Source organism: Nuphar pumila, chromosome 5 (assembly GCF_984573655.1).
Source record: "Nuphar pumila chromosome 5, dmNupPumi1.hap1.1, whole genome shotgun sequence".
Classification (NCBI taxonomy): domain Eukaryota; kingdom Viridiplantae; phylum Streptophyta; class Magnoliopsida; order Nymphaeales; family Nymphaeaceae; genus Nuphar; species Nuphar pumila.
In genome coordinates, this window is record NC_143253.1 from 112241522 (window position 1) to 112254631 (window position 13110).

General features: G+C 39.3%; 1 protein-coding gene across 1 annotated transcript; it reads right to left on the reverse strand.

Annotated features, from left to right (window-relative positions):
- Positions 1-423: 423 nt before the first annotated feature.
- Positions 424-2600, reverse strand: LOC149838155 (11-beta-hydroxysteroid dehydrogenase B-like). The gene is made up of 4 exons (XM_090008198.1): positions 2555-2600; positions 2353-2468; positions 1956-2120; positions 424-669 (listed from the first exon to the last, which is right to left on the reverse strand). Exons 1-4 carry the CDS (start codon positions 2598-2600, stop codon positions 424-426), a joined length of 573 nt encoding a protein of 190 aa, XP_089864324.1.
- Positions 2601-13110: the final 10510 nt, after the last annotated feature.

Below are 13110 nucleotides of genomic sequence, written 5' to 3' on the forward strand. Positions count from 1 at the left end.
GGTCTATGGGGATGGGGCGGGGCGGGGCGGGGAAAAGCGTAAGTCCATCCGCGACTTCATCCCCGCACGGGGATAGATTTTAACCTTCATCCCCGCCTCCATCCTCGTTTCATGCCCTTCATCCCCGGTCCAAATGGGGCGAGGCAGGGCAGAGCCCCGTTGTCCCCCGGCCCACTGCCATCCCTATCCCCATGAAATAAAAGCATTGCCCACATGAAACAAATCACTGGCCAAACTTATTCTTCCACAGTCAAATAGAGTTCTAGTACTAATACTTAATTATTTACAATCCAAACTCGAACCCGAACCCGAACCCGAACCCAAAGCCCAAATAAAAATTCAACAAACCGTTCACCAAATCAGAACCACAGTGTGACTCGAACCATTCAACAAGCTCACCCCGTTGATCACCTCTGCAGTGCTTTAGAGGGAGATGCGTGAGGAGAGGAAGAAGGGAGGGTCTTCCTTGGGGGAGGTGGGTTCGATGAGCCTTCCCACTCGGAGCGGTGAGACCTTCCTGTGGGCGTAGTCGAGGAGAAGCAGCCTCAACGTCCAGCCAAGCATCTGGGGGGCGAACACCTTGTACAGCAGAAATACATTGTACCAATTGTCGGGCTTGACGTATGAGTCACCTCCACAAGCTCCATTCACTATTTGCCTAGCGTACTCCTTCACGTGTTTTCCAGCAACCCTTACATGTACACGTTAGATGTATCACTAAGCTTGCTTGCAATTTCCTGAATGATACGCTTACGCACAAGTGAATGTACTCCCACAATCTCCTTCTTGAAAAATCTCGATGCTTTATTTGTTTTTTGCAAAATGGTCCTCGATCACTCGCTTTTTGCAAATTAATCCCTGTCTTATTTGATTGTTGCAAAATGATCCTCCCGTGAAGGCAAAACCATGAACAATCAATTTGCTTGCCCTTGAACGACTGTTAACCTCAAAGACTAATTTGCAAGGATTAATAAAAAAAGGCATAGACCAATTTGTCAAACCTCATAAGGCATGAACTATTTGGCAAATCGCAATAAGGTGAGGACTATTTTGCAAAAAAAAAAAACTTGAAAATATCGGTTTTTCCGCTATAATATGAGATACTAAAATTTAAAATCGTATATTATCGCATTCAGCTTTTACGATGAAGAAACCCTATCCTCACCGAGAACCAGCTCCTTGCGAGGTAAAACTCCGAGCTGAAGACACAACCACCCAGCCTTACATGCCTAGGTGGTCTAGTAATATTATATTATAACAATTTCGTATGTGTCTCTTATATATATATATATATATATATATATATATATATATATATATATATATATATATATATATATATATATATATATATATATATGGAAAAGATAGATGTAAATATTGGCTACTCATGAGTTCCAAACCCTTCCCAGTAGAAACTCATAAGGACAGGTCATGTTAACCAAAACTGACCTCATGGATGTATTCAGTACTTTGGGTCGTATTTTTTCAATGTATTAATCAAGAGGTAAAAATTGGATACATTATACATCATTGATTTTTCAACTCCCAACACGTCGAAACAACATGATCCAAGGGCTGGTTTCCACTGAACCAAACATGTAGGTCACATCTAAAGACCCAAATGCTCAAAGAAATTCCTTTCAGGGTTCAGAACCCATGCCAATGTGTGTGTGCACGCGCGCACGGGCGTGGGTGAACTTCTATAAGCATATGTGCTGACCAAAAAGTTTTTCAAGAATTTCCTAATATTAGTACAAATGCCAAAGTTTGGTTTTTTAATCTTTTTTTTTTTTTTGTGTGTGTGTGTGGGGGGGGGGGGGGGGGAGGGGGGAGGGGTTGTTGTGATGCATCTGAATATACCTTGCATGACACAAGATCCATAATTATATCGATTCATGCTACAAGAACAGTGGAAAATAATGGAAGTGCACCAATGTGGCATAACTAATTACCTCTCTTTCCACTTTCCATTGCATCTCGGCACCCTCCTCTAGCATGAACTTGCTCCCTATCATCTCACTCCCAATGACAACATGTGTTGCAATAGTTATCCCAACTTCTTCGTTCAGTTCAAACCTCAAGGTCTCATAAAAGTTTGGCACTGCAGCCTTTGCTGCCTATGTGCATTATTCAAAAAACAATCAATCAGACATAAGAGATGATAGTTGTTTTAACAATTTTACTATGGCATCAGACAATGCAGCTATATATACTGACTACCCCTTAATCAAAATAACAGTGCTGCTTATGAGTACTTAAATTGACAAGATCAGCGCTCTAAGCTATGCAAGTCATGCATGTAAATCTCGTTACAGAAAGTCTAAAAATAGATTGCTTCATCATACTCACCGCATACAGGCTCATTCTTGGCATCGGAAACCAATTCTCCACAGACGCGTTAACGACGATTCGACCATTGCTACGCCGCAAATGAGGAAGCACAACGTATGTAGGATACACATTGCCTCAGAAGTTTATATCCTGTCAAAGTATAACCAACACCAACAGTTTAGGGAGTAAAAGTTGCCTTTCAACTTCTTGATACATGTACCTGCATCCTCAAATTCGTAAACAATATTGGATAGTGCTATGGCCATAATCTTTTTTGTTGAGAGAAATATAATTCATTCATTGAAAATCGCAGCGAAGAAAATCAGTAGATGAGCAGTCCACTAACCCCCAGACGCGAGAACCAAAAAAATAGAACATGAACCAATACAGTTGGAACAGAAAGTAAATGAATTTCTACCCAATAAAAAGAACAAGACATAAATTATTCACAAGAACACTAGTATTTCTTTAACGCCCGATTGTTCTCAATCCAGACATCAATCCTGCTATCTTTGAATATTCTCCCATTTCGTTCATGCCAAACATGATTCCATGCTTACATAATCCACAGGCGCCAAACAAACTTTCACTTGTTGCCCAGGTGTTTTAAGTGAGGAGCCAAAATCATATCACTCAAAAACTGCAGCCTATCTAAATTCAGATTCAAGTCGTTCCATGCCCCGAACAACAAGGTGTGAAAGAAAGTGCATAACCAAAAGATATGTTGATCAGACTCCAAATGGTGGCATAATGCACATCAACTTGCGAACTGAAAACTAAGACGCTTAAGGCAAGAATCTATATTAAGCTTGCCATTTAGAATTTGCCACCCAAGAAGAGAGTCACACAGTAAATGAGTAGGTTGTCGGGAAAAATTGTATGGGCCTACATATGATAAATCACACGTTATATGATGTCTATGGTTTAGGCTCTCTTCATGTGATCAAATTCGGTTGGGCCATGTGATATCTCATATTGTGTGGTGTTATTATGTGGAGAGACCTCTTATGCTCTCTTTTGCTAATTTTTAATTTTGTGATGGGCTAAATTGAAAATAGACTTTCAGGTGGTTACAATTAGGTTATGGTCATCAAACCTTATATAGTGGCATTCTCTTCAGACTCCCATTATCAATAAGAGAAATCAATCTCTCTCTTATAAGGTTTAGAGAAAGGCAAGGGTCACATATACAGGTTCTAAAAGATCATACCCGCCAACGATCTATTGAAGCGCCAATAGATTCAGGTACACTTTCGGTTTGCGATTTAGTGTGAACAAGAATAATGATCTTTTTTAGTTTTTGATAGATTTAAAATCCAACAATTGGTTTCAGGGCGGCTTGTTCATGTTAAATCGCTGACACAGTCGGGTGTCTACCACTACAAGAAAAACGTTAATTAGCGATGAAAATAATCCATCACAAATTTATGATGGATTAGCTAGAGAAAACTATCCGTCGCTAAAATTTAGATTATTTACAGAATTAGCGACTGAAAAACTTCTGTCGCTAATTAATGACTGATTAGCGACGGAAAAAATTTGCCTCAAGATCTGTCGCAACTTAGCGACGGATCAACGGCAGAAATTTTTCGTTGCTACTTTGTCGTCTAGTAACGACGAAATTGTTTCGTCACTAATTTCCCCCGTAAAACCCTAATGTGAGCCCCTTTCTTTCCTTCGCCTGTTGCCCGCCGCCCGTCGACCTCCTCCTTCGACTTAGTCCCCCTCTCACCTTTGCTCCCCTCTCTCTCACTTTCATCATTTTTTTGACCTGCGAGCCCCATTTGGCAACCCCCTTCCGACCTCACCCCTTCGGGGTTTCTTGAAATGGCTCCCCCCCCCCTTAAGCTTTCAAGTAGTCGTAGGAGGGGACCCAGGTTGCGACCTCCTCTCTGTTCCCTCTCCCATTCTCTCTCTCTCTCGTTGCTCCCCCTCTGCGATTTTCGGTGAGCCGACGACCCCAGCCTGCTCTCCCCGCACTGACCCTACCCGCAATGATCGTCGATGCCTCCCGTAAGTAACCCTCCTCCTTTCCTCCTTGTTGTTTCACCTTGAAATCAGGGTCGTCGGAGGTTCGACATAGGGCCGCTAACCTCTATCGGAGCATCCTCCTTCCTCCTATGGTTGTCGGAGGGCCAACAGAGGCCTGACAGCCCTTGCCGGACCCTCCCCACCCCTCTATAGTCGACGGGGGCTGGCAGAGGCCCCGATCGCCTCTGCTAGAACCTCCCCTTGCCCTTGATCTCTTTGGCAGGACAAAAGGCTCCGCTCCTGTCCGCTTGTTTTTTCCAGCAGGACAGAGGGCTTCGCCCCTGTCCTTTCGAATGCCGACAGGGGGCTCCTCTTGACTTCTCCAGCAGTGGGGCTCCACCCCCTGTCCTCGTTATGATTGGCAGGGGGAGAAGTCTTCTGCCCTTTTGTTTTCCCTGGCAGGGGGTGGCTCCCCCCCCCCCCCCCCCTCCCCGTCCTCGATAATTTCGACAGGGGGTGAAGCCCCTTGCCCCTTGTATGTTTTTTCGGCAGGGGGCGAAACCCCCTGCTCTGCTATTTTGCCTCGGCAGGGGGCAGAACCCCCTGCTCTACTATTTTTCCTCGGCAGGGGGCGAGACCCCTCTGCCTCGTGATTGATTCCCAGCAGGGGGCTCGACCCCTGCCTCACGATGCTTCCCTTCGGGGGGTCCCACCCTCTGCCTCCTATGAATGTTCCAGCAAAGGATTTTGCTCCCTGCCTTGACCTTAATACCGCTTTCAACAGAGGGTTGTGTCTCCCTGTCCGGGCTCATTTCCAACAGAGGGTGTCACCCCCCCTTGTCATCGGGTAATAAACTTCATTTTAACACAATGTCTCTTGCAGATTCTGCAACGGATCCTGCTTGTGCCCCGCGACCCGAGCTCTGCATCGCCTACACACGTAAGCGCTCGTAGTGATGTAACCTCTCGAGGGAGGGTCCATTCGCACGAGAACTTTGGATAAAATTACATAAAAAAATATAGATAAATTACTTGTTTCTGTATTTGCTTTATGGTAACTTTTGCATGCACAGTTCCTTAATTATCATTATTTTGCTTCATGTGATTCTTCTTGTTGTAGTCATAATTTATGGACTCAATTAGGCTTGATATCGTGTACAAAGTATGAAATTCATTTGGATGTGTTACTTACAACTAAATGTACCCGAATATGTTACTCGGAAAAAAAATGTGAAGACAAAAGTAATGCAAATCAGGTAAATACTTGTGGTGAGTAAGTGATGTAAACACATCACAGGTTACTTAATTTTTTGGATGCAACATTTTTCTTTTCACACACTCACTTAGTTGTGGATATCTAGGACTTCTTTGATAGAGTTCGGAGATCATGCTGAGCATGATTTTAATGTATGAAAATAAAAGTATTCTTATTTTTGGAGTTCGGATTTCATGCTAGTCATGATAGTAGTTAGCAGAATATTGGAGTGTGTTTGTTGTAGATACATGTTTGACATTGTTTTGATATTAATGATTTGAATGCATTGCAATGTTTGATGTAATTGTATTCATGCTTGCATGAAGTTATTTTCAATTTGATTATGCCTTTCATGTGAAATTGTATCATGAAAATATGCTTCAAATGAATATATCATGTTATGAATGGGTTTGCACATGAAAATGAATGATAAGTTATCAATGTTTCAAACATGCTTCAAATGAATGTTTTGCACATAAAAATATTAAGTTATCAATGCATGCATCATAGTTTTTGTGATTAAATGACATTATATATATATATATATATATATATATATATATATATATATATATATATGTGTGTGTGTGTGTGTGTGTGTGTGTGTGATATATCAAATCATTACATCCACCATGAATGCATGATAAATTAGATATTTTCTTCATCATAGCATTTTTATGATTCTCTTTTAACTGGTTAGAATAATATCTGTAACATCATAGGACAAATGCCTGCAAACTGTGAATGAATGTACCGTAGGATAGTTGACAATAAAGTATTGCTTGAATATATGGATGGTGTTGACAGTTTTATTGAATTTTCAATGGCAAGTGTCAGTACATTGGATCCCACAGGTCGGATCAGGTGCCCCTGCACGATGTGTAAGAACAATCAATTTGTAGAACCTTATAGCGGTAGACATCACCTATACAGGAAAGGTTTTGTGAGTTATTATCAGAATTGAATGCTTTATGGTAAAAAAATTTAGAACAATTTTGATGCACGGGTGGATGTGGTATAGGATAATCCATATATAGATTTGATATTTGATATCGCAGAACCAGAACTGGGTTTTGGTATGGGTCCTAGTGATGTACCAACTGGGGTAAAGGAAGAAGCAGCAAACGATGCATCTAGTAGATTTTTTTATTTGCTTAGAGATGCGGATGAGCCACTTTGGAATGATTGCGAGAGTCACGCTATCTTGTCTGCAGTTCTTCAACTAATGAATTTGAAGTCTGAGTATAATTTGAGTCAATCATGTTTTGATCGTTTGTGCTCTATTGTGAAGAGTATGTTGCCCAAAGATGAGAAATTGCCATAAAATTGCTATCGTGCGAAGGTTATGGTCAACGCTTTAGGTATGAGGTATCAAAAGATGGATGTTTGTCCAAATCACTATATGTTGTATTTCAAAGATCAAGAAAATAGCAAATCATGTCTGTCATGTAGGCATCCTCGGTTCAAGCCAAAGACAAGGGGCAATGGTAGCACGAGGTCAAAAAAAGTATCATGCAAGTCGCTCTGCTACTTCCCTCTCACCCCTAGATTGCAACGATTATATATGTCTTCGAGGACAGCTACACACATGAGATGACATGCAAATAAAGTTCGACATGATGAAGACAAAATCACATATCCTATTGACGCAGAAGCTTGAAAGCACTTTGATCGTACTCATCAGACCTTCGCAATGGAAGTGAGAAATGTTAGGCTTGATTTATGTACAATTGGATTTAATTCATTTGGGGGTAAATCAACCTCATACTCATGTTGGCCAATATTTGTCACCCCATACAACTTTCCTCCAAGCTTGTGTATGAAGCGTCAAAATCTTTTCTTGTCTCTATTGATCCTTGGCCCGACATCTCCAGGCCAAAATCTTGTTGTATATTTAAGGTCATGGATTGATGAACTGAAAATACTATGGGATGACGGTGTTCTCACGTACGATGCCCACAAAAAATAAAACTTTAATATGAAGGTTGTTGTTCTATGGACAATTAGTGACTTCCCTGCATATGATATGTTATCTGGTTGGAGCACACATGGGAGGTTGGCATGTCCGTACTGCATGGAGGATACAAAATCTTTTAGATTAACGCATGAAAGGAAGTTGTATTGGTTTGATTGTCACCATCGATTTCTACCCAATGACCATCCGTTTTGACGACAAATGAATGCATTCAAAGCAGGCACAACTCAAATAGAAGGTTCACTTACACGGTTGTCTGGCATAGAGATTTTAAGATGATTGTGATACTTTCCATATGGATTGATAGATGTCCATAGTGTGAGGCCCTTCCTTAGATTTGGAAAGGATCACAATTGGACAAAAAAATCTATATTTTGGAAAGTACCATATTGGCCGACTTTATTGATACGACATAATTTGGATGTGATGCATGTGGAGAAAAATGTGTTCAATACGGTAATGAATGTCAAAGGAAAAATGAAGGATAATCCGAAGGTCCGTATGGATTTAAAAATAATATGTAAAAGACTAAAATTGGAACTCAAAGAGTATAATGGCAAAGTACTGAAACCAAAGGCAATGTACGGGCTTGGACCAGATCAAGTAAAGCAGGTATGCCAGTGGTTGAGACAGTTGAGATTTTCAGATGGATATGTCTCTAACATTGCTCAGGCTGTGAAGATAGACGAGGGACAATTATATGGGTTGAAGAGCCATGATTATCATGTTATCATGCAATGGTTGATTTTCTCAGCATTCCATGATATGTTAAACAAACCTATATGGGGGGTATTATCCGAGTTGAGTCAATTTTTTAGAACATTATGTGTATCGAAAGTTGTAGTAACTGAGGTAAAGAATCTAGAGGATTCTGTCGTCACTACTATTTGTCAACTAGAGAAGATATTTCCTCCAGCATTTTTCGACGTTATGGAACATGTGATCATACACTTTCTATATGAAGTTAGGGTTGATGGTTCTATGCAATATCGGTGGATGTACCCATTTGAAAGGTAATTTTTTTTTTTTATTTTTTTCTCTAATAAAATTGAAAATTTATTGTATTACGAGATGTATATTGTTGACAGATGCATGTTTGACCTAAAAAAAAAAGGTTCGAAATAAAGCAAGAGTGAAGGGTTCAATTTGTGAGGCATACACTTTAGAAGAGATTTCAAATTTCTCATCTATGTACGTTGAGCCTCACATTACACTTGCCCACCTCGTAATGATGATGAAGAACAAGTTATTGTGACTGACAAACTATCGATATTTAAACCACTTGGGAATGCTTTTGGCAGTTGCCGGTCAAGGCTCTTGGAAGATCGAGAGCAAGACGTAACACAAATCCACATCCTTTTTAATTGCTCAGAGATCGACCCCTACATCGAGTAAGTATACATAATATGTTACACTAAGTTCTCTACGTACATGGTTCGATAATATAATTATTTGTTAAGTGCAGACGATTTGATCTGTAGTTGCGAAGAGAATTTCCCCATCTCACTGATTCAGAATTATAAAAAAAAAACGTGAAAATAAGTTTGTGGCATGGTTGAAAGAGTTGGTAAGGATGATGGCATGCATTTTTTCCGTGTAAACAATAATATGTTACTTAATTGGTCATGTTTACAGTCATTGTTTATGCTTGTAGGTCCGTCATGGTGATGTTAATGACCAAGGAATATGTGATTTACAAAATGGTCCGACCAAAGTTGTGCAATGTTACAATAGATACATCGTAAATGGTTATTGATTCCATACAAAAGACTCCAGTATAAACAAGTCAACGATGAATAGTGGTGTATGTGTCAAGGGTAGCAGTTACGGTGAAAATAAACTTGGCTACTACGGTTTTATTGAAGAAATAATGGAGTTGACTTACTTAGGCTTAAATAACAGGGTAACTTTATTCAAAAGTCATTGGTTTGATCCCACAGCAACAAAAGTCGACAAAGCCTCAAGCATTATGGATGTGAATCATAAATCAAGGTTTGGAACATATGAACTATTCATATTAGCATCGCAAGCTCAACAAGTTTACTATACTTCATATCTGAATACAAGAAAGTCAAATAGAAATGAATGGTGGGTGGTTTGCAATGTGAAATCTAAACTATACCCAGAATATGATCAGTTACAGAAAGACAAGATTGTTGAAGAGGGTGATTACTATCAATCAGATAATATGTATGACTTCTCTTATGGTCACGATGTCACACATGATCTGCATGTCACATCTCCATTGTCTGATGGCACACGTATGAAAGAATGTGATCCAAATGATATACCAAGCGGATGGGCACCCAATGAAAAGGAAGAGTAAGAAGAAAAAGAATATGAAAGTTAAACAAGTGATAATGAAGCATACTCGAGCTAGTAAAATACATCTTGTAATACATACCACATCACTTTCTCATATACACTTTTTTTTTTCGGAGACCATGGTAGTCATGGTAGTAGTTAGCAAGATATTTGAGTGTGTTTGTTGCAGGTACATGTTTGACATTGATGTGATATGGATGATTTGAATGTATTGTCATGTTTGATGTGACTGTATCCATGTTTGCATTCAACATGAGCTCTGGTGCAACCTTGTTCATAATGAGTTGTGCAACTTTTTTCGAAACAGGAGAATTTTGTATACATTCAACATGAGCTTTGGTGCCTGTCAGGTATAAAGATTTATGTAATTTGTTTTATGTCATTAGATTTCAAGCTAGTATATGCATAATTGAATACATATATGCATGATTGAATCACTATGATTTTTTTTGACACCTTTAGAACACACATATGCATGATTGAATCACTATACAATTTTTATGACACCCTTATAACACATATATGCATGATTGAATCACTATACAAAATTTTTGAAAACCTTACAACACATATAAGCATGATTTCATCACTATAAAATTTTTGACTGCCTTATAACACATATATGCATGATTGAATCACTATGACGGTTTTTTGACAACCTTAGAACACATACAAACATTCTTTCACCACTATGACAACTTTAGAACACATATGAGCATGATATTAGCATATATGAAAGTTTTTTTATTGCCTTATAACACATATGTGCATGATTGAATCAATATAAAAGTTTTTTGACAACCTTAAAACACATACATGCATGATTGAATAACTATGAAAGTTTTTTGACTGCCTTAGAACATATATGAGCATGATTGAATCACTATGAAAGTTTTTTGACAACCTTAGAACACATATGAGCATGATATTAGCATATATGAAAGTTTTTTGACTGCCTTATAACACATATATGCATAACTGAATCAATATGAAAGTTTTTTGACAACCTTAGAACACATATATGCATGATTGAATCACTATGAAAGTTTTTTTACAACCTTAGAAAATATATAAGCATGATTTCATTACTATGAAATTGGTTTACTGCCTTAGAACACATATATGCATGATTGAATCACTATGAAATTTTTTTACTGCCTTAGAACACATATATGCATGATTGAATCACTATAAAAGTTTTTTGACATCCTTAGTAACATATAAGCATGATTTCATCACTATGAAAGTTTTTTGACTGCCTTATAACACATATATGCATGATTGTGATACATAATACATTTATTTAACAGCCTTATAAACATTATATGCATGTGTGAATCACTGTGACATTTTTTTGACAACCTTAGAACACATATTTGCATGATTGAATCACTATGAATTTTTTTTTGCAGTCTTAAAACACATATCTGAATTTTGTTATTGTCCTTCACTTTATTGCTAGTCTATGTGTCATTCAGCCATTTACTTTGATTGCATTAGATTAGGTGCATTGCATATAATTTATTTTATTATATTTTGTTTATCAATACTAACATTTCGGTTCTCTTGTAGGATGTTCGAGATAATCAGCGTAGAGAAGCTGATAGAGGCTTGGATGGAGGGGTAGATCGAGACGATGAAGAGGATGATGACCCGAATCTTGGCAAGGATTAGAATCATGTGTTTAATTTGTGTCACGTACTTGTAACTAATTAGAACTTGGCAAGGAGTGTACTGGGTTATTAAATTTGTTTAACTTATAACTTGTGTTAAATTTGTTTCACCTGCTTTGTATATGTATTTTTTATGTGTACTTTGTTTTTTATACACAGGTTATATAAATTGTATAACGAGAAATTTTTCTCGATATTCATATTTCAAAATATATATATATATATATATTTAAATTTACGATAGATTAGCAATGGATATTATCCATCTCTAATATTCGTCACCAATTTAAACTAGTCGATGTTTTGCGACGGAATTTAATCTATCTCTAATCCCTCGCTAAATTGGTGATGGACATTAGCGACGGATACGTATTTGTCGTTAAATTTTAGCGACGAAATACATTCCTTCGTAAAACCAAATCAGTCCTTATTTAGTGACGGATTAGCGCCGAACATGATCCATCGTTAATTAGCAATGGATTGGCGACAGATAAATTCTGTCACATTTTAGCGACCAGGATCATGTGATGGACGCTTTTCATCGCTAATCCATATTTTTCTTGTAGTGTACGTGAATTTGGTTTGTTTGCCATTGTTTTCTCATTCTTTTGTGGTCGGTTTTCAACATAAACACCATTGAGTGCCTACGTGGTTCTCGAAGAAAGGGGAAAGACCAGATTCCCTTTCCCAGGTTTTCTTTTCAGACTAATGATGGAGCGTGGGCAGAAGAAGGTTGATCGGCCCTCCTCATGCCATTTGGTTGCACCCGTTTGGGAGAAAGGGTCATTCGGCCCTTTTTCTTTTACATCATCGGAAAGGAAAGAAGGGAGGGTCGTTCGACCCTCTCCTTTAGGCTGCCGAAACCAATAGACGGGAGGGATCCGGCCTTCCCATCTATTTTATGTCTACCAAACTAAGGGGAGGCCACCAACGGGGGGGGATCATTTTTTAGACCATTAGGTGAAGGGGATCTGATCCCCTTCTTGTCCCTTTCAGATCTTCATCGGCAAGGGGCTCACCCTCTTTAGGACTCTGGGCGGTCGAAGGGTTTTTCCTTTCCTGGCTGCCGGACGGGGTGTTACCCGATCGAAATGTCGGACATACGCTTACTGCTCAGACTACCTGACGGTGGGAGGGCAGACACACATTTAGATTGGACGAGTCAGCGATATTCAAGGCTTTATTCAGCATCATCGTCGGGTGGTTAGGGGTCGGCTATCGCCAGGACTTATTTCAACGACACTCAGAACTTGGATCGACCATCGTTGAACGCTCTTAAGCCGACAACAGTCAAAATACAGTTCAGGCTCAGCCTTCTACAGAAACTGTATGAATTAGGGCTGATTAAACCTTGAGCCGATTTGGTGTCCCGTTCGACTTAGTTTCGGATGGGTGTATCACTGTACAGGGCTGAATCAGGCTTCGGCCGATCCGACGACCCGAGCCGGTTCAGCATCCAACTGATTCATCCGGTCAGGCCGGTTTAGTCGATCAGGTTGGTTCAAATTTTCTTTTACAGACCGAACCAGACTGGTGCGGCCTTTAGCCGACCGAACTAGACATGTTTTTTGCTGGGT

Excerpts from the sequence above, each read along its gene's own strand:
- LOC149838155 (XM_090008198.1), bottom strand. The coding sequence starts at position 2,600 with ATGGCCATAGCACTATCCAATATTGTTTACGAATTTGAGGATGCAG. Across the intron at positions 2,121-2,352 it reads CAAGAATGAGCCTGTATGCG|GCAGCAAAGGCTGCAGTGCC; the intron begins GTGAGTATGATG and ends TAATGCACATAG. Across the intron at positions 670-1,955 it reads AATGGAAAGTGGAAAGAGAG|GAGTACGCTAGGCAAATAGT; the intron begins GTAATTAGTTAT and ends AAACACGTGAAG.